Source organism: Bombus vancouverensis, chromosome 5 (assembly GCF_051014615.1).
Source record: "Bombus vancouverensis nearcticus chromosome 5, iyBomVanc1_principal, whole genome shotgun sequence".
In the NCBI taxonomy this organism is placed as follows: domain Eukaryota; kingdom Metazoa; phylum Arthropoda; class Insecta; order Hymenoptera; family Apidae; genus Bombus; species Bombus vancouverensis.
The window spans coordinates 17,172,151-17,199,194 of NC_134915.1; the positions used below are offsets into that span (position 1 = coordinate 17,172,151).

General features: G+C 32.6%; 5 protein-coding genes across 21 annotated transcripts; 3 read left to right on the top strand and 2 right to left on the bottom strand.

Annotated features, from left to right (window-relative positions):
- Positions 1–72: 72 nt before the first annotated feature.
- On the bottom strand, positions 73–5,271 carry LOC117158528 (uncharacterized). 5 transcript variants are annotated; one of them, XM_076618656.1, is made up of 6 exons: positions 5,126–5,271; positions 4,309–4,549; positions 3,581–3,801; positions 2,737–3,019; positions 2,318–2,504; positions 73–2,245 (listed from the first exon to the last, which is right to left on the bottom strand). In XM_076618656.1, exons 2-6 carry the CDS (start codon positions 4,536–4,538, stop codon positions 692–694), a joined length of 2,475 nt encoding a protein of 824 aa, XP_076474771.1. In that variant the 5' UTR covers positions 4,539–4,549; positions 5,126–5,271; the 3' UTR covers positions 73–691. The 5 variants fall into 5 exon arrangements, with proteins under 5 accessions (XP_076474771.1, XP_033193412.1, XP_033193414.1 ...); XM_033337521.2 differs by lacking the exon at positions 5,126–5,271 and adding an exon at positions 4,651–4,918; XM_033337523.2 differs by lacking the exons at positions 4,309–4,549; positions 5,126–5,271 and adding an exon at positions 3,246–3,260 and having other exon boundaries at positions 2,737–3,130; positions 3,581–3,702.
- Pdxk (pyridoxal kinase) lies at positions 5,068–7,364 on the top strand. Of its 2 annotated transcripts, XM_076618666.1 has the most exons (8): positions 5,068–5,203; positions 5,699–5,740; positions 5,889–5,988; positions 6,109–6,252; positions 6,326–6,446; positions 6,512–6,654; positions 6,739–6,918; positions 6,994–7,364. In XM_076618666.1, the coding sequence occupies exons 1-8, from the start codon at positions 5,150–5,152 to the stop codon at positions 7,113–7,115; spliced, it is 906 nt and encodes a 301-aa protein (XP_076474781.1). In that variant the 5' UTR covers positions 5,068–5,149; the 3' UTR covers positions 7,116–7,364. The 2 variants fall into 2 exon arrangements, with proteins under 2 accessions (XP_076474781.1, XP_033193438.1); XM_033337547.2 differs by lacking the exons at positions 5,068–5,203; positions 5,699–5,740 and adding an exon at positions 5,408–5,673.
- RpIII128 (RNA polymerase III subunit RpIII128) lies at positions 6,690–12,809 on the bottom strand. Its single transcript, XM_033337499.2, has 17 exons — positions 12,683–12,809; positions 12,027–12,236; positions 11,795–11,949; positions 11,544–11,720; positions 11,179–11,470; positions 10,945–11,102; positions 10,771–10,876; positions 10,514–10,699; positions 10,337–10,450; positions 10,059–10,259; positions 9,699–9,976; positions 9,490–9,629; positions 8,831–9,423; positions 8,496–8,742; positions 8,259–8,423; positions 8,054–8,184; positions 6,690–7,971 (listed from the first exon to the last, which is right to left on the bottom strand). The coding sequence occupies exons 2-17, from the start codon at positions 12,090–12,092 to the stop codon at positions 7,588–7,590; spliced, it is 3,393 nt and encodes a 1,130-aa protein (XP_033193390.1). The 5' UTR covers positions 12,093–12,236; positions 12,683–12,809; the 3' UTR covers positions 6,690–7,587.
- LOC117158533 (isovaleryl-CoA dehydrogenase, mitochondrial) lies at positions 12,758–15,592 on the top strand. The gene is made up of 8 exons (XM_033337533.2): positions 12,758–12,898; positions 13,103–13,192; positions 13,266–13,487; positions 13,544–13,871; positions 13,964–14,057; positions 14,135–14,225; positions 14,306–14,474; positions 14,554–15,592. The coding sequence occupies exons 1-8, from the start codon at positions 12,758–12,760 to the stop codon at positions 14,685–14,687; spliced, it is 1,269 nt and encodes a 422-aa protein (XP_033193424.1). The 3' UTR covers positions 14,688–15,592.
- On the top strand, positions 15,224–26,890 carry Zasp66 (PDZ_signaling and DUF4749 domain-containing protein Zasp66). 12 transcript variants are annotated; one of them, XM_033337537.2, is made up of 10 exons: positions 15,225–15,364; positions 16,274–16,399; positions 17,200–17,423; positions 17,989–18,145; positions 23,480–23,635; positions 23,767–23,817; positions 24,261–24,349; positions 25,705–25,849; positions 25,923–25,961; positions 26,718–26,890. In XM_033337537.2, exons 2-10 carry the CDS (start codon positions 16,286–16,288, stop codon positions 26,808–26,810), a joined length of 1,068 nt encoding a protein of 355 aa, XP_033193428.1. In that variant the 5' UTR covers positions 15,225–15,364; positions 16,274–16,285; the 3' UTR covers positions 26,811–26,890. The 12 variants fall into 12 exon arrangements, with proteins under 12 accessions (XP_033193430.1, XP_033193428.1, XP_076474775.1 ...); XM_076618660.1 differs by lacking the exon at positions 15,225–15,364 and adding an exon at positions 15,941–16,054; XM_076618661.1 differs by lacking the exon at positions 15,225–15,364 and adding an exon at positions 15,943–16,063.
- The last annotated feature ends 154 nt before the right edge of the window (positions 26,891–27,044 follow it).

A 27,044-nucleotide genomic window follows, 5' to 3' on the forward strand; every position in this document is an offset into this window, starting at 1 on the left:
ACTTTTTTTTATAATTAATCTCCTTAAGTTGATGAATCACCTCCCTTCTGAGCGTTGTACATTAGAAAACAGTTGATAAACAATAAATATTTTATTTTTTCAACTATTAATATGTTTAGTACATCACACACTCGCATGGTCACAGATAATTTATTTTTTCTAAATACTACATAAATCCATAAATATTGTTGATTCCCAATATTACATGAATTTAAGTATCTTACAACAATCATTATGTATAAGAATTGTATGTACATGGTAATTGCACATTAAAATATGTTATACCCTCGTCTTAATATACAAATATCAAATTTGGCATTTTCGTTTCTTACAATGACATTTTTCTATTTTTTACAGCACACAATGCAATTTTTCCTTTTCTATAAACTATTCAAAACTATTCAACAGCGATGTACATTTAAAAACTTTTAAGTAAAAAATCTACAAATAAATTGACATACTTTAAAAATATATAACATTTACATATTGCATCTATATAACAAAATCTTGAAACATAATACAAATATATACACACAGTCCCATACTCTCGATTGTTCTAGACAAAATTTTTAAACATTGACATTTATAAGAAAAATTAGCTTATATATTACGATAAATAACCGATTCTTATTCAATATTTATGTAAAAATATTTCTTTCGACATGACTAGTTACACACTAAAGTATTTGCCTCATTGGTTTTTTGTTAACTGGCACTTCATTAATGGGGATAACAATTTTTCTCTACAACACGTTATACTGTTAGTACTTTTACAGCAATTACGACTGAATACTTTTTGCAATTGCTGCAATGTTTTTAAACAAATCACAACACAACAAGACCCACAACCACCGGGCTCATTGTCGCAAACACATTCGCTTTGTATACAGGACACTAAATCATCTACTATTTTCGATGAAACGTGCTTTTTAGCCATTTCAGGAATTGTATTGTTTGAGCAATTTTGACAATTTTGTAGATGATCACATTTACAATCGATACATTTGCATATATCTGCTTCGGCTGTAATCTCCTGTAGGATATTTCTACTTTTTTTTATTTTTATTCTATTTTCGCTTTCTTTATCTTTATCGTTCTCTTTACAACATGTGACTTCGGTACATTCGGTATTAATGTTTTCCACGTCTACTAAATTTACATTATTTACTTGTAGTGGATGCAAGTCATTTTCTATCTGTAAAGGATACGGTTCCGGTTCAACTAAGTCGACTAATGAGTGAACCGCTGTTGGAAAAGCGTTCAATTCCGACCAGGACTGCCGCCTTAAAGCAGATGGGGTTGCCAATGCCATGACATCTATCCAGGGAGAAGGTATTTCCTCCTCGGATGCTATGGCTAGTTCAATAGCTTCCGACTGCGTAGTTGTAATAACATTACAATTCAATACATGTTCAACTTCATTAAGAGATCCAGTTCGTAAACTATCATTAATAAATGGTAAATTTCCTATCTCACTATCAAAGAGTTGAGTCTCACTAGAGGAACTAATTATATTTGATACATGACTAGTAACAGAATTTGTGTTGTACAAAGTCGCATTATTGTTTTCAGCAACCGCACTTACATTTGTTTTATTATCATAAACTTTCTTAGCAATAGTATTGTCATTTACATATTGTTGCACATCACTTGTAAAATTCGTTCCTTCTGAGATGTGAACAATAGTATTTTGTAGGCCGTCTTGTATAATTTTTTGCTCCAAATTTAGTGAATTGGACTTATTTGTATTATTTGCCTTGCTATCTTGCACTTTCGTTGAAGGATTGGAAATATATTGTTGATTTTGCTCCCGTTGTAAATTCGAATTATTTACTTCATTGAATATTTTAAATTTGTCATAACTTTCATTATTATTAAAATTATCAATTGTATGCCCGGTAAAATTATCTATGACAATATTTTCCGACGCAAGAACAGTGACATTTGTTGATTTATTTAAATTTTCAGCATCTTTGTTAGTGATGTTATAATCAAGTTCTTTGGTTAGTCTGTTTTGATTTAAGATATCTATCATATCATTTGTAGAAGATGACTGATCATTTGGATTTTCAATAGATAAATAAGTAATACTTTCCTTATTTTGTGTATTGCTAGAAGATAACGGTATAATGGCATAACATGGCACATTTGTATTTCTCGACGTTATTTCATCAACATCGATTTCGGTTTTCAATATCTCACTGTTTCTTTGGTTTCTGTAATCATCTTTATTGACTTCATGTTTCTGTAATAAAGTAACACAATACGATAGAAACATTGAAAACTGCATAGTAACCCTGCAAAATTTGTTATGTACCGTTTCGTCGATATCAGTCGTTCTCTTATGAGTCTTCAAGTGACTCTTTAAACTATGCGGTGTGGTGAAGGATCGTTTGCAATTGCCTACAGTACATACATAAGGTCGTTCTCCCGTATGTGTTCTTCTGTGCGTTTTCAAATGATGTGATGCTGTAAAAGCCTTACCACATCCTTTTTCCCTACATCTAAAAAAATAATGTTTTTATCCATTATACATATTATATGCATATGTAGTCTGCTTTATGTAATTCACATTTGATATAAGATAGAAGAGATTATACAAATTGAATAGTGCAAAACCAAATCCATAGTTTTAGTGTTTCAGTTGCAATTGTATATTAAAATTTCAGTAATGTGTGTTTATATTCAGCACATAGCTGAAGATGAAAATCAGTTGAAAAGTATCAAAAAACATACTTGTAAGGTCTTTCTTGAGTATGAGTACGTATATGTTTCTTGAGATCACTTAGAGTAGTGAAAAATTTAACACATCCAGTCTCTTCGCAATTAAATGTGTTGCCACTGTGAAGTCTTTGGTGAGCTCTCAGTCTGTAAAGGGTATTGAATGCTTTTTCACAGCCTTTGTGGTTGCATTCAAATGGTTTCACTTTTGTGTGTACTCTAATATGAATCTTAAGGCTGTACGACGTAAGAAATGCCTTGCCACAACTTGGTTCTGCACATTTAAATCGATACTCGCCTGAAAGTTTTGAGAATTCCTTCCACATAAAAAGTTTGCTGGGCTACCTATTGCTTGCAGTATCTGAAAGCCATGCAGGTCGAAGCGTTCCCTTTATACCAGCATTGATGACTTTATAACCAATAGAAAGTATACATGAAAAGTTTGTAAAACATGAGCAGACTTTATACCTTTTTATTCATTAATAACAAGTACCACACCAATTGATAACATTTCATAAGCTTACCTTATTTTCCTCAGACTTAGCAGGCAAAAAGAAGGAAAGACAAATTAATATAAACATTATACTACAAGCATAACATGCAAAGCATATAATAATTTTATTTTATTACACAAATAAGATAAGAACAATTTTAAAGCATTACCATTGATATTTTAAATAATTGAGAAGTATAAAATAAAATTATCATGACATGCTGCTACATATAAAGCACATTAGATATTAATAATATAAAAGATCTTTTTATTCCTTGTTTATACAAACTTAGTAAAAATTAACCTTTTATGAAAAATCTATATTTTATTCATAAATTAAGATATATGCATACATAAAATTTTTACCTTTATGTGTTTTCATATGGGTACGTAGATTACCAACTGTACTATATGTCCTATTACAACCTTCATATTCACAGGTATATCGACCAATATGCTTCTGATTTGCATCTGGAACTATGCTTTGAATTGCAGTAGTTGTATGTGAAGATTTACTTGTTGAAATATCATCTCGGCCAGAATGGATACGCATATAAATTTCATGAGGATTGATTGAATGTATTGACCTATATTAATATATATTTATATACATATATGTCATGCCAACAATTGTATTTACATTATTAATAAAAATACTTTGAATGATAAAATATTAATTGCCACACAGTAATACAAAAGTATACGAAATTATTAAAATAGTAACACAAGTTATTAAATATAAAATACACTTAACTGAAAAAATATATTCTGAACTATAATTGAAAGAAAATGAAATTAATTAAATTTTGTATAATTAAATATATTCATTAAAAACTCCAATAATGTATAAAGGACTTTCGTTCACTGTATAAATACAAAATTTTACACTGAAAAGCAAAAATCTAATTTCAAAATACGTTATATATCTTATATCCTTATAAGGACGTCATACAAAACACTGTTTGCTGTTACAAATTAAGAGGTTAATAATTTATATCTTACTCACTGATTTTCTAATATTTGTATCTAGCTCATATAAAGGAAGTTTGTATTATAAACAAAGTAATAAATATTAAAAGTTTATGTGATCTTACTCGGTAACATTATTATTTGATAGTTTTTCGTCTATAGGAGCATCGTCATCGGAATACTTCTCGTAATCAAATACACCACTTTCTTCATACACTTTCCCAAAACTGGTTAAATCTAAACTATCATCCAGACAATCTTGAAGATCATGTGTCACGAGAATGTTATTAAAGTTCTCTTCGATATCATCGGCATTCCCGATTTCTTGAAATTTTTCGCCTTCCCACGCCGCCATACTTTTCTTAGCTGTACAAACAAATCATGAAATAACATTAAAATAGATGCGTTATTAAAAATACTACAATTTTTTTAAGTTACTCGATCGTTACATTAAATATTTTCTTTACCATCAGCCATATAATATATATTTACTCTAGAAAAATTTACTCTTTCAATAATTATTAAAATGTAATATTTATATGTTATATAAAAATACACTAAGATGTATAAAATACTGTAACTTGCATTGCATTTGATTTTAAATATAATTACTATGGCGATACATATTATAATCTGATTTTGTATCAAATATTTCCTCTCTGATGGAATCGAATCGGTAACGTTGAAATTGACACAAAAATAGTCAGAATGCCATCAGCGCGGTGGGCTCTAAAACTTTTAGAATGTGTAACAGAGAAATACATTGGATGCTAAATCTTATATATTTTATATATTTTACGTATGCTAAAATTACGAGATATTACGTATATTTGCTACATATTACATCTAAAAAAAGATTTGTCACATGAAAACAGCCTCGATGAAAGATTCAATGCACCAATAATAATGAAATACTGAAAGATAGCAAAAAATATTATGTACCTCTGAAGCATTATATAAATATACATGTGTATAATAAAGTATTTAGTGGCACTAAATCATAGTGATATAAAGATAGAGGTAGAGAAAGAGTTGAAAAAGCGATACAGGAATAGAAGAAGAACACTGCATAGAGACTTCTTGCGTCCTTGTCTAATAACACATGCACACTCGTATAGTAAATCTATAAGTATAATACACTGATCAACTGTGCGACGTTAGTGTCATGCCTAATTAGACAAGAATAAAAGACGCCTCTATGTAGCGTTCTCTTTCTGTTCTCATATCACATTCACTTGCACGGTAATACATGACTTGCGTATTCTTTCGCGTATCTTTATATCATCTCTCTGGACTAAAAGGGTGTGGGGTGTAAACAAATTATACCAAAGAAAAAGTATTGAATAGGTAGTTTCATCACGTTCTGTAAATTGTATTTAAATATCAGCTGATCAAGCATGTGTTTTAAAAAAACACCACGAATTCTTTCGATACAAAGTCATGTAGTATCTGGTTACGTTGGTAATAAAAGTGCAGTATTTCCTTTACAGGTAAACAATATGTTCTTTATTATAGAAACCATATTTTTATCACCGTCTTATCACCAATGTTTTATCAGTAAGTTCATTCTTTCGTACTTTAAAAATGATTTTCATGCTTCATTGCATGTTTATTTAATAATTACATGAATAATATTTTTAACAATAAAGTTGCAATCGCTTGGGCACAAAATAAAAAATATAAAATCATAATCTGTTCTATTTAGCTGCTGGGCTTTGAAGTGGATGCAATTAATTCTGTTCAGCTTTCCAATCATACTGGCTACAAGGTCTTCAAAGGCCAAGTATTAAATGACAAAGATTTAGGTAAGATAAAATTTGTTTAAAGAATGTAATCAATAAAAAATAGTTTAAATATTTCTTAAATTTATACTTTAATTACTTTACAGTATACTTTACTAAATTTATACTATAATTACTTTACAGAGGAGTTAATAAATGGTTTAGTACAAAATAATTTAGATAATTATACTCATTTACTTACTGGATATGTTGGTTCTGCTTCATTTTTAAAAAAAATAGCAGAAGTAGTTCGTGTATTAAAACATAAAAATCCAAATCTTATATATGGTAAACAATTTACATAAATAAGTAATATTTGTTAAAAATATTATTTTATTAATCATACACTTCTTAATAAAAGTATGTGATCCTGTTATGGGAGATAATGGAAAAATGTATGTTCCTGAAGCATTGAAAGAAATTTATAGAGAAGAAATAGTACCATTGGCTGATATTGTAGTACCAAATCAATTTGAATTGGAGTAAGTTATAAACATTGATAAATCTAATATAAATTAAATGTATAATATCATTTTAATTATTATAGATTATTAAGTAACATAAAAATCAATACAATGTCCGAATTACAAGATGCTGTAACTGTATTACATAAAATTGGCCCCCAAACAGTAGCTGTCTCATCAACAGAAATTAATGATAAACTAACAGCAATAATTAGTACAAATAAAGGTAATGAAGTAATTAAGATTGACACTTAGACTAAATAAAATTTTTGAAAATACCAAATTCATATAAAATTTATTTTAATTTCAGAGAATAAATTAATAAAAATCAATATTCCAAAAATACCAGCTAGTTTTACAGGTTCTGGAGATCTTTTTGCTGCTCTATTTTTAGCTCACACATATTTGCAAAATGATATGAAAACTGCCATTGAAAAAACTGTAAATTCTTTATACAGTGTCCTACTAAAAACTTATGAATATTCTAAAGGTATTTGTTCTTCATCATTTCCTTATATAAAGATATAAAATAAATGGTAATAACTTTTTTCAAAATTTTTACTAGCATGTCAAGATAAAGAATCCCAACTTGCAAGAAAAATTGAATTAAAATTAATACAAAGCAAGAATTATATTGAAACTCCAGAAATCTGTTTGTTTGCTGAAGTAATTGTATTGACAAATTAAATGGTCAAAACCCATTTGCTAATATATTATACACATATGTAATAAGCTTTCCAGTAGTTAAAATTATAAAATAACTTGTTGATTAAATTTGTTATATATATGTGTATATAAGTTACATATATAGTACACTACAAATGATATGATTTAATTGATTCAAAGAAATCTATGTTTTAATGTCTTCCAGTAAAAAATAATTACCTTATATATTTTTATAAGTAACTTAACGAATAAAAAATACTTTTATCAATATTTCAGCAAAATTAAATTACACACACAGATACTGTGAATATATAGAATGTCCCAGTTAAATGGAATCACCTGAATATCTTAAGCTATTTCAAGGATCACATTTCCACAATAGAACATAATGTAAAGTGACGTAATATTTAATTATTTAGGCAGATATTTAGGCGATCGCATTTAACTGGGTTACCTTGTATTTACATATGAATATCAGTAACCTTGATTCAAACTATTCACAATAATTTTTTAATGTTAAACGAGGTACAATGTTCATAGATTGAAGTTCTTGGAAAAGTAACTTGCAAGCATAGGGCATAGAAATCGTAGAAACACATGAACTAGAACGACAACTGTGACACCAACCACTATATGCCATCAAGCCACATTTGTTACATACATCAACATCAAATGCATCACTGGATATCATGAGTCTTTCTATTAACATCATACTAGCACCATATCCGATTAAACAATCCCGTTCCATTTCACCTAATCTTAAACCACCTTCTTTGGCCCGACCTTCCGTTGGTTGACGCGTTAACACAGCTCTTGGTCCTCGTGCTCGAGCATGCATTTTATCTTGTACCATATGTTTCAATTTTTGATAATATACCTATGTTTTAAGTTATATCCTTATAATAATGTACATGATCAATATTAAATTGAAATTAAAAATTAAGATATCATCGACTTACTGGTCCAGAATAAATATACGCTTGTAATGGTTCTCCTGTAATACCAGAGTAGAAGATATCTTTGCCCAAGTAATTATAACCATGCTTTACCAATTCGTTACAAACATCTTTAACTTTTGAACCTCCAAATGCTAAATAAAAATGAAAATTGTTATAAATTAGTATTTTAAAAAATTATCAAAACAATAATTTCTTATTATTGTACCTGTGCCATAATGAAATTCTCCTTTTATAACACCAGCTTTACCAGCAAGTAATTCTATCAATTTCCCAACTGTCATACGTGAAGGAAAACCATGTGGATTCATTATCATATCAGGACATATACCATAATCATTAAATGGCATATCCTCCTGTTCCACAATTAATCCTGTGTATAAAGGTCGATAGTAATATTAATGTACTTGCAAAATTAAATGATAAAGTATGTGTAAATACATACCAGTTACACCCTTCTGTCCATGTCGACTACTAAATTTGTCACCTATCTCAGGTCGTCGAGTTTGTCGCAATAATAATTTAATTAAAAATGCATCTTCTGCATTACTGGAAATCATAACCTTCTCAACATAAGCAGGAACAGGTCCTTTAAAAACAACTGGGACATCTTTGTATTCTGTTTGCGTTTGAACATTACCAGCATTCACTGGACCTATATTTGCGGCCGGCGATGATTTATTTACCATTACCTACAAAAAGAAAAAATATATGAACTTGCTAATTATGTAAATATATGCAATTCAACTTATTTGTTACTACCAATGTTTAAAACTATACCTTTCTATTTTCCACCATTTCTCCAGGTGCAGCAATTCCATCACTATCGATTATGTCATGTTTCCAAACAGGTTTCTTTGTATTGGAATCAATCAATGGACCCATTATTCGATCGTATGTCTGATTTGCGTATCTTTTTAATGTACATTTTGCATTTCGATATATTAAACATCTACCAAATCCTCTATCAATTGAAGCCTTGTTTAAAATAAGAGCATCTTCAATATCGTAGCCACTATAAGACATAACAGCTACTGTTGCATTTTGACCAGCAGGTAGTTTATCAAAGTTTATTAGTTCTATTGTTCGGGATTTAACCATAGGTGTTTGAGGATAAACTAAATTATACATCAATGTATCGATACGATTACGTTGATTATAACCAATAGTTCCCATTGCTTGCTTTCCCATAGCACATTGATAAGTATTTCTTGGACTTTGATTGTGATGTGGATATGGTACTAGACCAGCACAAACACCAAGTAATGTAAATGGCTCAATTTCTAAATGTGTTGTCTTCTCGTTAATGTGTGATTCATTGAATGCAATAGAACTATCATTTTCTTCGTTCACATCCAAATATTCAATTAAACCTAATAATAATGTCATAATATTATTAAAAACATGACAGAATTTTGTTTCTTATATTTTTTACCAACCTTCTTGTAAAAAATCTTCGAAACTTCGTATTCCTTGTTCAAGTAGTTTTATATGTTTTTCTTGTATTAGTGGATTGCCATTCTGTACAATAATGTATGGTCTACATAATCGTCCTCCATCAGAACTAATTTGAATACATCTATGAACATTGTAACAATTATACAAAATTGTAATGTCATATATTATATAAATTTTAGATAAACATTACCTATGCTGGTGCTGTGTATGTATAGAAACGAAACCATTAATTAGACCTTTCCTTCGTAATAATCTAAAAACATTTACTAGTCTCTGATAATTCTTTACTATACCCAGGATATTGCCATTTAAAAATACCATGTAAACTTTTTTATTATTGATTTCTTCTCCACCAAGTATATTAACGTTTTCAACTCCTAAGTTAAAGGCCAATCTAACAATTGGTTCTTCATCAATTTCTGTTGTGATATGTGTCATAAGAGCTAGGTTTTTAACTAAACCACAACCCTATAAAAAGTATTGTATAAATAATTTTATGTATCATAATTAATAATCTCGATTGAAGTATATGTATGGAAATAACACTCACTTCCCCTTCAGGAGTATCACTAGGACAGAGCATTCCCCATTGAGATGGTTGCAAAGATCGGGGACCAGATACTTTCCTGGTTTTTTCAAATTGAGAATTAACACGTGTCATCATACCAAGTGCAGAAATATAAGAAAGTCTAGACAACACTTGCGTAACTCCATGTCGTTCCATTTTAAATCGTTTAATCGTCCAATTACCCTGTTTAATATATTTTTTGTGTGTAATCTGATATTAACATACTTTTATCTATATATTGAATTTAGTTATTTACTTACAGATGATATGGCAAAAGCCAATCCATTGGTAATTTGGTCTTGTCTCATATGTTTTACAATATCAAATTGTGCAGCCTTAATTTTTGGTATATTTTTATCAGCTATTTGTTTTAACTGCAAACATTAAATATCATAATTTGAACTATGATCCTTATTTAATATTATCATATATAATACCTCCCAATTAAATCTTTTAAATAAATCTTCAAACATCAAAGACAACAAAGAACCAGCCAGTTCTAATCGTTTATTTCCATAATAATCCCTATCATCTATAAGTTTTCCATCAGATTGTGCTTTCATAACTTTACGAATCATTAAAGCAATGTAGGTTGCCTTCATTTTAAAATTAAAATCTATAACCTGTAACACCAAATATCATAGTAATACCGTTTTAGATATTATATTATGATCATAATTACTAAATTACTAACAGGAACATGCGACAAAATATTGGTTGCCAATATATCCTTCATTTCATCCGTAACACTAGCTTTTATGACTGAATACCTTTTTTGCTTTCTTTTATTGCTAAGAAACCTGAAACAATGCTTGTAATCAGTGTTCATAATATACATTAATACTTCTTATACTTTTTAATGAAATACCTTAATGCTTGATTTTGAGCAAATACATTTAAAACGTGACATTCTTCTAAAGTGGGTGCAAACTTTTTCATAAATTCTTCTTCTGTACCAATAAGTTGCATAATTTCTTGATCACTCACAATCCCCATTGCTTTAAATATTATTGTCACAGGTATATCCTATATACAACAATATATTTATATTCCACTAAACGTTATTCACACAAGTTTTACCACATAACTGCAATGTACGTACATCTTGAAAAATGTTATGTCTCATGTAATATCTTCCAGCTTTTCCTACTATGTTAGTCTTGGTTTTTCTTTCATGAGTGGAACTGTTACAAGATGCTACAATACATCCCTTACTATCTTCCTCTAAAATAATTCTATTTCTAAGCATTTGTTCTTGTATCAAAATTACTTTTTCTTGACCATTCACTATAAAATAACCACCAGGATCATGTGGACATTCATTCATCTTTGACAATTCAAAATGCGATTTACCAGTTAATACACAATTTGAACTTCTTAACATAATAGGCATTCTAGGAAAGTAACAGGTAATTCAGTTCATATTGTTTAATTATTAATAGTTCAAAGATATTTATTAGTTTATACCTGCCAATCAGTAAATTATTTTTGATTATTGGTTGGTGACCTCTTATATATTCAATATCAACTGTAATTGGAGCCGAATAATTTAAATCCCTTAAACGACATTCATGTGGAGTAGTAGAACGTGTTACATTAAAACCTTCCTCAACATCTGGTAGACCTACATGAACGTTCAAATATCTACAAAAGAAAATAATGTAGTAAGTGGTGCAATATAATAGTGTGTAATTAATATGCAAGATAATATTGCTTACTTTACATAAAATAAAGGATCCGCATCACTAAGTACTTTCTCATTTGCTTTTATAATTTTTTTTATCTCCACATTTATGAAGTAGTTAAAAGAATCAATATGTTGCTTAACTAAACCTTTGCCCTTGAGGAAGGCAGGCACAAGTTTCCATTTATCCTATAAAAAAGTAGTTTTATAATTAATTGCTTATAATAAATTTTGTTAAATAAACCACAGTCCAACCTCCATCATACCTGAATATGTTTTACTACTTTATTATATTTTGTTTCCGACTTAATATTAATTTTCATTTCTCCCATCTTTCTGTTTATGAAAAGTATATATTATAGCGTAAGAATTAAAACAACTTGATGGAGAAATAATTTCACCGCTACACTTTCTTAACCTATATTTCATCGAATCATATTCATCTGATTGTTCCGATATTGTAACGTAATAGAAATCTATAAAAATTATTAATTATATGTGGTAAAATAAAATAGGAAAAAAAATGGATTTGTAAACTGTAATATTTTGATATGATGTGGGCGTTAGATATGAACCACGTTTAAAGCACACTCAAATTTAACGTAATATAATATGCGCTATTTGTAAGCGCTGTGTGCAAGCCATGTTAGATTCTAAGTATGTACATATTAGTTTACATGTAAAATTTATGTTAGTTTTTAGATACATCGTCACAAAATCTATATTAATATTTCATGAAATATTAAAACGGAAATATGATAACAATTTTATTTATGTAAATACATACAAATATATATAATTTTGGGAAGAAAATATCTGATATGTATTTCAATATATTAACTAGTAAATATTTAGTAGTATTGCTAGTAGTAGTAGTACTGATTAAATGTAAAGTAGTAGATAAGAAAATTATCATACATACGTATATATACCGCTAAAGCTGCCTTTCAGTTTTATATATACACAATTCTGAAATCCATAGTAGATTTTTAAAAACATGGAGTTTTATACCAGTAAATTTATGAGACCCCTCTTATGGAAGTTTTTAAAGTCAAATAATAAATTTAATGTGAGATATTCTTCAAAATATTATACTGTAGATGATGATATCTTTGGACTAAACAAAGAACAGAAAGAGGTTAGTAAAATTAAAATAGAATTCGAATTGAGTGATTATACGTGCATACTAACGTTGTTAAAATGATATTTGGAACAAATCATTTTTTAATAATCTACGTTACTCTTATAACCGAAGTCTGATCTTTTCCATTTACATCATTTATTGAATTCAATTAACACAGATACGAGTATTAATAAAGTAAAGCATGCTTGTTTTTTGTAGCTTCGACAATTAATATTTAATTTTGCACAAAAGGAGCTTGCTCCAAAAGCGGCTGAGATCGATAAAAAAAATAATTTCGACGACCTCCGTGTAAGTAAGCGAACATTAAAGGAAGCATGAAATATTGTTTCAGCTATATTAATTATTTAGAAATTATTTCCAGGAATTTTGGAAGAATCTTGGCAAATTAGGTTTATTAGGAATAACAGCAAAATCCGAATACGGTGGTACAGGTGGTACGTATTTAGATAATATTATCGTTATAGAGGAATTGAGCAGGGCATCGGGTGCTATAGGTCTTAGTTATGGCGCTCATTCAAACTTGTGCATTAATCAAATTCACAGAAATGGGACGGAAGAGCAGAAGTACAAATATTTACCAAAGGTAATGTCCGAATTTATATCTAATGTGTAATCTTGTTACGTATATATCTTTTATAGTTATGTAGTGGAGAGCATATCGGGGCACTTGCCATGTCAGAATCGACATCTGGATCTGACGTAATTTCTATGAAATTGCAAGCCGAAAAAAAGGGTGACTACTACATTTTAAACGGTCATAAATTTTGGATCACAAATGGTCCCGATGCTGATACTTTTGTCGTTTATGCGAAAACGGATCCAAATGCGGCTAAACCGCAACACGGTGTTACGGCATTTATCATAGAACGAGGTTTCGAAGGTTTTAGTACTGCTCAAAAGTTAGATAAATTAGGTATGCGAGGTTCCAACACTGGTGAACTTGTATTCGAAGATTGTAAAGTTCCTGGTAATTTACATATAATAAAATAATATAATAATTATATATAATAATAACTTATATGATTTTGTTATATTCTGTTCATAAATGAATAATTACAGTTACAAATATACTCGGGGAAGTAAACAAAGGCGTTTACGTACTATTTAGTGGTCTAGATTTGGAACGACTAACGTTATCGGCGGGGCCTTTAGGGTAAAATCTTTTATTTTAGATTAAGATAATGTATTAAGTTTTATAAAGTTATTATATTTTGATATGTTACATGTTAGACTTATTCAGGCTTGTTGCGATGTGGCATTTGATTACGCACATACGAGGACACAATTTGGAAAACGAATAGCAGAATTTCAAATGATCCAAGTATAAAATTAGTTTTTCTTCTTGTTCACAAGTTCTATACTCGAAATTTCTAAAAGTTCAAATTGACATTAATATTTCAGGAAAAAATAGCAAATATGTATACAAGTTTAAGCGTTTGCAGAAATTATTTGTATTCTGTAGCTAGATCTTGCGATGCAGGATATATAAACCGAAAAGATTGTGCCGCGGTGATACTTTACATAGCCGAGTGTGCTACTAATGCTGCGTTGAATGCAATTCAGATACTTGGTAAATTATTCATAATGTTAATTTCCGATAAAAATGTATTAATTTAAAATGTTTCTTGAAATGCATAGACTTCTTTTAGGTGGAAATGGCTACATAAATGATTATCCGACTGGAAGATTTTTAAGAGACGCCAAATTATATGAAATTGGCGCTGGCACCAGTGAAATTCGTCGAATGGTAATTAGTAGAGCGATTAGTGAAGAATATTCATAGACAAAAATATGACGCTCCTTTGAATCTCTCGAAAGAACTGTACTAAATAATTTGTATAAAATAACGTATATTCTATATTAAATTTGTATATCAGTTTGTAACATTAACATCTATTTGTGTATCATCGATCTATCTACGTCAACAGTAGAGTTATTTAACATTTTTAAGGTTTCCTCCTTTGTACAATTAGCTCCATTCCTATCGGCGTTCATTTTTAACAGTTAGCAATATTACCGGGGTATTAACAAATAACAGGCAATTAATATTACTAATTTAGATGCGATATCATTCGGATGAATGCGGCTGTTATGTATATACTTTCTTAGTATCGTGTAAATCGAGATAAATGAGTCACTAGAACGGTACACTCTTAAAAGTGTGATTGACTAACCTTTCGCGCTATAGGTTGCTAATTTAAGTCAAACTTACGTACAATCTCTTCCTCTCGGTTTATTTGATGTACTCTCTTTTACTATTTCTCTTCCTTTCTTGATGTAGTCTCATTAATCACGGTGCAGTCAATTAGATCGAAACAACATAAGGAAGAGACCCTTTCAAGTATTCGTAGATATCACTTACAATTAGTGAAAAAGAGAAGAAAGTGCGGTTGAGAGTTTCAAGAGCTTGAGGCGAAGATGTCTCTTAAATTTTCCGTAGGCAACTTTTACGAAACCTATGTGAGTACATATGTAGCAGCCTGATCAAATCCTACATTTTTCTTCATTTTCTCTCCTCTGTAATTTACGATGATGTAATCTGATGGACTATGTTTCATCCTGCATCGCTTTTTTTTTAAAGATTATATTGTGCAATCCACAGGCATATTTTTCCTTTGTAACTTTGAAGGAAAGCACCCATTGTAATTTATGAATGTGTTTAATAAATGATTTACGTGCAGTGTTTAATTCTGTACATTCATTCAATATCCGGCGACATTTTTCTGATTCCTTATAGACGTGTCATATAATTAATCGTATAATTAAAGTATTTTTACACAAGCATATTTTTTTACAAGTATTTTTACAAGTATATATTTACTTTCATTCGTCGTTTAAAGCATACTTTGTAAAGAGAGGATCATTTTGGAAGAATAATGTTTGCGGGTTAAAATTACTAAGAATTTATAATATTGTGATATTTAATTTCATGCACTATCATTGATCCTATCGGTAGGCATAGCAAGGGTAGGGAGGCCGCAAATGCCAGAGAAATGAGTGCAGGTCGCACCAGAACAATACACACGGTATGCCAATTCGAAATGGGGCCAGAATAGCAGAAGCGGCGAGCCGGTAGTTGGGTAACTAAGCTCACAAAAGTAAAGCCTGTCAAAATAAAGTGGCGGTGCAGCCAGTAGTCCTCGTTAGCCAGTAAGGAGCGTAAGCACGGGTTCGATATTGCCTCGAGTCGTCGTACATTTCTCAACGATCTCGCAGTTTATCAATTTTCTCATTTGATTGGAAAAGCTTTTCGTTTCTTTGACCTTTTTTCGTGCTCTTTCGTTATCGTCTTGCTCTTAATATTCAAATTAGCGATCGGTCTCTGCGATTTCCGTTCGTTATAAACACGCGATTGCGTTGTTCTGATAGACAGAGTAGAGCATGACGAGGAAACAAACGGTGATCGTGAAGCTTAAGAGATCCAGCACCGGCAAACCTTGGGGAATACGTATCGCTGGAGGCGCTGATTTGGGTACACCGATCGTCGTCACCCGCGTGAGTTCTTCTTTCATGTCTACTGTTACTGTTAGATGCATACAGCTTATGGTTATTATTGGATCTGCAGCAAATCTATTTATCTATCTATAACAGAGAACAGCAAGCAATGGAGATCATTTTCTAATGTACATAAGCTGCTGCTGTTGCTGCTTACCATACAACGATATCTATCCAATTTAAAATACACGAATATTTATTACAAACGGATTATTATCCTATTCGCAAAGCAATTAACTACCGCCTAATATCGTCACGCTTTTAAACAAGTACAAGATGCCTGTAGATTATACCGTATACGTTAAATCATAATCACGTCTAGCTGACACTTGTGACCTAATCTTGTGCGTCTTTTTGATCGCCTCGACTGCATTTTATCCAACATGACTATTAAATGCAGCACAGAGAAATCGTAAACACATTTGAACGCTATCCAAATGCTTCTATCATTTAATCGTCATTGCATATTACTTTACGTATTCTAATTAAACGGCAGGTCTTCGCATCTTTCGCGCGATAATCTAGAATATAAAAACACCGATATTCGCGGTATTTATGTTTCTGATATTCGCTTGATAGCAACATTTTGTTGATAATGTAACTAATACAGCTTTACAACGTCCGATGTCATGCCTGTTATTTTAATTGTTATAGTCGGAGAGAGAGAGTCAAACTAACGTTATTTCAATTATTAAAAAACGATGCCTCGAACGTAGAATTCTCTTACGTTAGTTAAGAAATAGCAAGCCTTTGAAAATCAACGATGCGTGGTTATCTTACGATGGAATTTGTATTTGCAGTCGGAGAACGAGACGCTTCAGAGGGGTGATGTGATCAAGAAAATCGACGATTACGACACGCGAGATGTGAGGCATGTAGACGCGCAGAATCTTCTTCAAAACTCTGAATCAATAAGGCTCGTGGTCGAAAGGTCTGAGCCGTCGAATGCATCTCGTATCAACATTACCACGTCATCTCCGATTATCCAGTTGAACACTGGCGACAGGGCTGCGGTCACTAGTCTGTCAGAAAGCAATTCCACCTTTATTATTATGCGTTCGATTTATCGCATTACTATCGGCACGCTACTACTGCTACGTAACACGACTATTAACGCTTCGTATTAAACTTCTCCCTACCTTATTTTATACATACTTTAATCGCAGCGCCTGATTGACAGCTCATCGCATCAAGAAACATCATCGTTAGTTCGACGATCACTTTCTTTCTTGCAATTACGATAGAATTTTTCGAATCCTTCGTTTCGTAGAAAATCTTCGAAAATTAAAGTAAAGGCGAAAAATGCACGTCTTTGTATCCTTTGATCGATGTATTATATTAAAAAGGGCCAGGGAAAACCACTGATAACTTCAGGGATCGATAAAGCAAGTTTTGATCCGCTTTGAAATTTCTAACGTTGAAGCATTATCGTTACGCTACGTCTGTACACGATATTAAAACAAAATCTATTTTCTGTATAGTAAATTCAGATGTTTGAAAGTGATCGTCGAAAGTATCATCGAAGCTCTCGTGAGAGGAATTTGTTTCATATTGATTCGTTAGTAAGATACTTTCCCATTCCGCTATAGAGCTAAACAACGGAAAATACCGTCGGAATTACCGAAGAGCCCCGTACCGCCGCCTTTAATCGACGAATACAGGCCGCCTGCATCTTCACCGGAACACCTTAACTTACCGCACGAACATCTCGATGAGGTTCGCGAAGAGAGAGCCAATTTGTCGCAGGTACTTTCAGCAGATTTTGAAACACGAATTCACACGCAGGAGCAAGCAATCTACATCGCTATTCGTCCTGTTGTAATAAACTCGTTCAATATATATTATGTTCAACGTTCTGCCCGAGAATTTGAACAACGATCAAGCGAATGTAAGTATTTGCTCGCTTCTATCTCATCGACAATTAATTTTAGCAAGTGTATTTTAAACAAACAATAGAATCCACGTAACACACGGTATGGCCTCGGAGACAATAGTAAGAACGGATTGTCATTCACTCGGAGCATTTCATTGCAACATCGATTCTTGAAAAAAAAAAAAAAAGAAAATTGTTTTCTATAGCGCTTCCTAAATTTGAGAATGTAAACGTCGCCTGATTAGTTCAAACTACCAGAGTAGTTCATTGATCCGTAAATGCAATACTATGAAGATGAAGCGAATGATACGTCTTCACGATTGTTGGATGTATTTATAATTCTTTTCCAACACCCTGTAACTCTTTTCGACGACGTTTCGTCGCCGCTGTACATTCTGAATATCATAATGTCCGATAAGTTGCTCTAGATTCACAGATAAATAAAATCGGAAAGTCGATCGTTTAAAAGACTCTATAAAAAGATTGACAAGCAAATAACAAACCCATCCGGCGAAACGACAAAATCATTCGCTAAGTAGAGCAGAGATCGTTATCTATGAAATTAGATATTTTTTTCTATAGCTTCCGTGCCGTCAAAGACTCGAGAGAAATAAAGATAAAGAAATAAGAAATAAATAGAGCAACTGGATTAAACTTGGATAATTGTTGAAAAGTGACATCGTCTTCTGCATGCTCCGCATAATATCGTTCTTCGTAATGAATTTATATGTATATCATGCGACTAGAATATAAATTATTGTATTTCAAAGTACACGGTATATTGCATTTGGCAAGTTACACACCGTTTCGAAATATGTCGTTCGAACGCTTTGAAACTCAATAACTCATAGTTGGATCACCGAGTAGTTGTGGAATGACAGAATATCCGTCGAATATAATTTGCTATTTCCGCATTCTATCCGAAGATGTCAACAAGCTGTACGATGTATTCGATTTCGGTTCAAGTGGAAAAATGATCTTACGGTCGTTTAATAACGAATTTAGGGCAAGCTATCCGTACATGATCGTTAAACATAGATCGATTTGAACCCCTTTGTCGAAACGGCGAGAGTATTTACTCGTTCGTCTTTGGCTTTTAGTCGAGCTTTTAGTCCGGTTGTTAATCCATCCATTTATACGGCTACCACTCCCCGCGTATCGCTCTGTCTTCTTAGCTAAGTAGCGGATTATTCTCTTACACTCTTCGTTAAGCTTACGATTTCGACGGGGACACGATTACCGCTGACTTTGTCAGATGGAATCACAGTCTCGGAAGATTTGAGAGATCAATAGCTATATATGTACGTACAGTTTCGTGATACGAAGACGCCTTTATTCGCGAGACGTCCGAAGCGTGAATATATTTTTGTTGGCCCGCCACGATGCCGGAAAGTCCACGTAGAGGCAGTTGCCACGCTATAAATATCGCTTTTGCATCGAAACCACCTCTCCGATCCAATACTACGCGATCCAGAACGATTTCGGAACACTATTTCGATCCTAGTCTCCGCTTGAAAATACACATTCTTATTGTTCTGCCGATTGCAACAACAAAATGTCAACTTAGAGAAATTCCAAGAGAACGGTACGTGTTAACCGTTATACTCTGTTCGTGCAATAAACGATTCATCGAGTATTAGATTCCCTCCGAAGTAGTCCTATGGCTACTTTAAGGGAAATACAATAGCGAAACTCGGTACAAAACGTTTGTATTTGCTTATGATAAGTAACTAAACCGGCGATGAAAAGGCACGCTGAGCCAAGGAAAACATTTTCCACGATGTTTCGGATATTCGTCCAAGGTCGCGAGATATACCAATCGTTATATCGAAGAAAACATCGCCTGGTTAACGAACGTATGTAACAAGCAGAATGTACAAATAAAAAAAGAAGAAAAAAAAGAAGAAACGAATGCGAGAATGATTGATTCGAAGAACAATTCACATTTGAAATGATTAAGAATACCTATTTTCTAGTTTTCTCGGGATTTGGTTCGAATCCAGATGTGACACAATCGATCAAAAATACATACAAATGGCAATCGAAATAGAAATTAATCGTTTAATGGGTTGTAATTATTCTATCGAAAGGATCGTTTCGGTAAGCATTTTTTATATTGGAGAGGAAATGCTGCTAGCAAGAAAAAGGATTGTGGTAGCTGATAGAGATCGACAAGAAAATTATATCGCCGATCAAGAGGATAAAACGTAGGAACGATCGAGATACGTCGGTAATACGTGGAGAGGAGAAGAAAGAGCGCGAGAGGAGTCGCGTGGAAAAGACCAGAGTTAGTGCCGCCCGCGCAACGAGGCAGTGCGTTAGCGAATATTCGTAAGGGAGAGATCCACAGGAAAAAAGTGAAGTAACTTCTCGGTGAAAGCGGGAGGAAAGAGGGGAAAAAAGAAAGCGATTCTCGATTAAGAGTGCTACCGCAGTTGCAGGAATACGAACTTCGGTTCGATTAAGAAAACGATGCCGGCTTACACGACCATTTATCGTCACAACATCGAACACCAGCCGAAAGAGGAGGAGGCTGCCGTGTTTTGGGTACGAAACAGTTATCAGTCATTAAAAGTAAAGGAAACCTATTCCATGTTTCGTCGAATATCGATAATTCATCATCGTTACGATATCATTCAAGTATTTAATTAATCAGAACTTTATGCCGATCTATCCAATCTTTGTTACTACGGCGGTGCAATTTCTTTTCATCTTTTGTTGAATTATCGATCCTTGACGGACAGGAATAGTCTTAATTCAAAAAAAGAATTTTTATCGTCTCGTTGACATTTCGCATCAGTTAACAAGATAAAATATCTTATCATTGTTGAAAATAAAACAACACAGCATCGAGAAAGAAGACCGTGTTGTTCCTAACGCAACGTTTTCCTTCTCATCCGTCTTATATTATTTTTTTTCTCGTATCTGTCGACACTGATTCAGAACGGATATTTTAACAGCAATCGTTTTTTCTATAAAGAATTTAAAGATATGGATTAGCGATCGAAATCGACTATTACTCGTTAGAAACGAACACGTAACATAAGATGATCTAAATTTTGAATTACGTCGCCGAGTGCCAACCTTGACACCCTCCGTAAAAGTAGGGCTAGGTCTTGATTCTACCCTAATGACACTGAAAAAGACAAGCAAACGAACTTGCATACGGCTTATCACGAAACGGTGCACACTGTAAGAACGAATGCAACGGAAGGAAGAACGATTCAATTGAAAAAAGATTACAGGGGGTATGACTGACTAATAACGCGATGCAATAAAACGAATGTAAGCATGTTACCGACTATTCATTGGAATCTTAATCTATTTTCGTAAATGAGATCTGGGTTACTCAAACACAAGAGGGTCATACAACGACACTCTTACAGCTTGTCCTCTTGACTTTCCAAAGAACTTGCTTCGTTAAAAAATTATTTCGGCAACGTTGAAAAACGTTATCGCAGGCTAAGGGAATCAACACGAAAGAAATACATAGGACAGGGATCGTTGTTGATTATGTAGAAACATTTTAATTTACCAGACCTTTGGTCTATCAGATACTGTGACTCAATTTACAAAATATCGAAACACTTGTTGTCTTTCCTGTGTACCTTGCCAGCAGAATCTAGAAAGTTTTTTCATTGTTGTAGTTCGAGTTTCAGTGCATCGCTACCGAGCCAAACGATAAACAATTTTCGAAACAACTGTTTCGGTGCGTCCGAATTTAGTTCGGGGACATTCTATAAAACGACGTGAAAACAACTTCCTTCTCCGAAATGACATATTTTCGACGGATAGTTAATAATGATATAAGTATATGACATAAGTAGATACTCGATGGAAGTACTTTAATCGTGCTTTCAACTTTTTAATTAAAAAGATCAATGATAATAAAAATTAATCAAGAGTTGACAAGCATTGATCGTGGCGGAGAAAAATTTCGCAGCAGACGGGGTACACGTTATTTTTGCCGGCTAGGGTCCTTCATCTATTTCGAGAGAGAGAGAGAGAGAGAGAGAGAGAGAGAGAGAGAGAAAGAGAGAGAAAGAGAGAGACCGTTACTCACCCTCTAAGATAATGTTTCTGACCCATTTATAATGAAATAATCGTTATTTGATATAATTAATGATCTCGTGAAAGCCAGGATTGCATCGATCGTTGCATCGATCGTTGCATCGGTCGTTCAATCGTCGTTCGTTCGAAACAAAGTCGATAGTGACTGTATTCAAATTCGATCTTCTATTCTTGCAAGCGCGTCTTATAAATACGACGCGTAACTTTATCCTGCTGTTCACTCTCTTTCTACATCGTTCCACTTGACATTCTCATTTTCGTCATTTTTTAGCAATGACGACAGCCGATCAAACAACATCAAGCAAGCATAATCATCTTACATCTTTATAGCCCACGGTTTCTGTTCTTCAATCTTCTCGACTCTTCTCGAGTTTTCGTGGAAATGTAACAATTGTATTTTTAATAATTTCGTAATTCTGCGTAAAACTCCGTGTAGAACGATAGATAACGTAATCGCAGGAAATACTTGGCAAACGCTTTGTTTGTAACGCCACGGCTTTATGCAATTTTCTCATTGTACAGATACGAGCCAAGTACCAAAAATTTTAGATACTTTTTATACCTTTCATTTGAAACTAATGGTGGTCGAGCATTATATTTCACAGTGCGTGTTCATTTCCGGTTGCTATAGTTGGCCAAAAATATCATCTTCGTTGTAATGATATTTGGTCGTTTAACGAATTGTCATCGTAAAAAAGCAATTAAACGTAAATAGAGAACCTACGGAAAAATAACACATCAATATCGAGGAAATAATCGGTAAATATATTTTTAATCACGTTTGAAGATAAAAGCCATACGTTGTTATTGCAACAGTGTCGAAAATTAACGAGGTGTCATCGGTCATCATGGCCTCTTAATAATGGCTTATTTTAGCTTTCGTTGGTTGGTAATTGACACCGTTCTGGCAGAATATTTCACGCCTACTTAGCTTATTAAACACTTTTTTCGTTACACATAATTCGTTAATTATTTTTATCGATTAATTACAACTTTACTCGTACCTTATTTTTACCATTCGTATCATTATTTGTATCATTATTTCAAGGTACAGTTGAAATAGTTACACTCATAATCGATAAACATAAAGGAGTATATTACATGATCTGAATACTATTGATAGCGTCGATTTTTAGCCATACCGCACAACTCCTCTGGTCTTGCCAGGTGCAAAGATAAAAAAGGATGCTCCGCTTGGAGAATGCTACTTGCGCCATCATCCCAATCCGATGATCAGAGCGGCACCGCATCATTACGAACAAGCTCATCCTGAAGTTGCTATGAAACAAAAGGTACGCTTTATTCAATCCTGCGCTGAAAAATGCTTCATTTGTGAAAAACTGTCCTACGTTTCGATTTGCTTGAAACAAAGGACAATCTTTTATATTAATTTGTATATATATTTTGTGCAACATCTGATTAGGTGGCAGAAACGGTACTTCAACGTGTCTTGGGACCGAATGAAGTTCCAAAGGTTTGGATTACTTTATACTCAAATCGCTTTTGCTTCCGTGCGATACAATATGCTTTTGCTTTTAGTAAAAACCGTCATTATGTGGCATGTAATCTACATTTTTGTTTCAAATTGTATATTGTTCCTATCAAGCGATTTTTTAAATTTAAATTTATATATCATCTCTACAAGGTACTCTTCTAACTAAACTTTAAGTCTATTTTATAATGTAACTGAAGTTATTATTAAGCTTCAAATAACTAATTGAATACGTGTTAAAACGTTATTAAATAACTGATAGACGCGTTATTACGATAAATTATGAAATTCCAACTAATACATATTTTCAATTTGTTTAGTGGTAAATTTATGACTTAAGAAAAGATTTAAACGAACAATACCATTGTAATAAATTTGCAGTTACTGCAGTTATTATTTTTTATCTCGTACAATTTTATTCTTAGGTTGTCCACAAGCAATTTAACTCACCAATTGGACTCTATTCCGAACAAAATATTGCCGACACTATAAAGAGCCAAACAACCGCTATACCGTAAGTAATAAATAGATATACATAAAACAAATATTAATACGCCGTACAGCTTGCAGTAGCGTAATAAAGTTACTAGCATTAATACTATTAAATTTTTGCTGGATGCTGATACTTATCAAACTATTAACTCTGAGCAGTTATGATCTTGGCGCCATTAACTAACGGATATTTTAAAATTATAACTTGAATAATAATGCATCGAAAAAATGACCCATAGTTTACGTGCGAGGGACATTAATCGGAAGTTGCAAATCGAGGATTTATCAATTCATTGGTTATAGACTGTCGGGCACGTGATCAGAACGGGAGTATGGACGTAGAACAGAAAACGCAGCTGTCAGTCCCTACACTGTTGTTTCCTTTTCACAATGGATAACACTCACGTGCAGTTTGTTTGTTTTCCAGCATTTTCATAGACTTTTCCTTCGTGAAACAGAAACAGGAAATACAGGAGCAAGCGAGAATCTTGAAAGAACAGGCCATAGCCGCCGCCTCGAAGAATGTGTGGCCGCAATTCAATAGACCAAATTAATATCCAGTTCGAGACGTTTTTCGATGCTTCTCGCACGTCGTAGTATATCCATAGTTTCAAATTCTATTGTTTTCACGAGAATCATTGGTCACATTCCTTGTCTCGCAATTGTTTCTTTCTCTTAAAATTGTTTATCGTCCTTCCTTCTTTCTTTCTTTTTTAATAAGGCAAATGAGCGTGGCCACTGATCCGTGATTAAGCTCTTGATAATCGTTCGATAAAGTATTTATTGATTCAAACTCTTTTGCTTTACAGTTTAATATCTATAAATCGTAATTATAGGGTCGTGATGCATATAACTACATAGATACATACATATTGCAATTTGTTGTTGTGACTTCAAGTAAATCGATAAAATCGACGGAAAAGCTAGAAAAAAAAACAAGTTTCAAAGGAAATTCTTAGAATAACCATACTATATATTTTTCTGCATGCTGTACCATTGAAAGTAATCAATAATTAATCAGAGTAAATGTTCATGCAAATTAGTAGCCTTACTAATTTTGATACTCATACAATCAAGAAGCAATTCTCGAAAATTACAAATCAGTATCACTAAAAGCAGCTATTTGTATCCTATTAGTGAAATATAGTATCTTAAATGTAAGAATCTACACCTCATGTGATTCTCGAGAAAAGCATCAAAGATTTAGTTGAGACATATTTGTGACTCGATTAATGAAAAGGGCATGGAAGCGGTCCGAAAGTCGCTCTCGAACAAACAATTGGCGATATAACCCTGGCTGCTGCTAACCGATCTGACAAAATCGAGGCAAATGAATTAAAAATAGTCCGTGTGTACACATGCGATACAATGGTACAGCTCGAAGAAACCGGTGAAGTACGACCCGAGCAAGAGCGAGGCTTACAAGGCTCTGCAAGAGGAGGCTCTTGGTGACGTAGTGCAGGAAGTAAGACAACCGGCGCGCACCGGTGTTTTCTCTCCGCAAAAGGTTAACCAAAATAGGGTATGCATATAGAATAGTTAAATTCTACTTACTATCTAAACGTTACTCTTGTCTGATCAATAAATATTTTCAGATATACCACGCTCGACCAAAAAGTCCAGCTGGACCATACGTAAGTAAAACTTTAAATACATATTCGGATTTTACATCAGCGTCATTTGACCGCGTTATATGTACATACATGTATAGAATATACGTACGTGGACACATAAGTAAAGTCGGTAGAAACGATATAGTGAGGTTGTACGATCGGTCGACGTTAAAGTCTACATGTTGAAGCCATACATCACAGACATACATACTTAGGTTGAAAGTTGAAATAATATAGGAGAGACTTTAGAGCTTGAGTCTTGTTCGGGACTGTACGATGTCAACACAGAATTACTTTTTTTCTTCAAATAGGGCAGTTAGGCGGCCGGTGCAAAGAATGTCCTGGTAACTCTAGCCACAGGAATGCTTACTGGCTGAGTGCGGCTAGATCACTCGATGTCACCATTTAACTGTAACATTTTAATTTTAATAGACTCACGGCAGTCTTTGTAATTATATAAATTGAATGAATATAGAAATTCTTTTCCCTTTTATAAACACATTATAATCACAAACGATTATTTACATAAATCTGATGTCGATTCGTATATGTCACTTGCATATTTTTACGTATACATTTGTTTATAAATACTGAATAAGATATTTTATGGTGACAGAAAAAATCTTCTCCTTAAATATTTAAAACCAATTCAAAAATTATAATTCATTCAAATGATTCAAACATATGTATTGTATTACTATGAATGCCAAGCGTTTATAAAATTTGTTAACGATATCACTTTATTCAACTACAATGGTAATTTATAATTTTTTCTAGGTAAATATTCTTGATGACGACGGTGAAAAAATCCACCAGAGTAACAGCTTCAAGAGGATCATGTATAGTGTTTTGGGACAAACTGATTATTAATTTGCGAACTGACGTTATAAATGTACTTTATATAATATAAAATATAAATATATATTTTATTTATTGTTCATTGCAACAAATGTTAAATTAAAACTGATCAAGAATTAATCGCGATAAAAAATTGTTAAAATAACATGATATTATATTTAATTATATTTAAAACATAAAACTTGTAGTTCTTCTACAAATTCTACAAGTTGGTGCAAATTTTATATGCTGCAAAACATGTCAAAT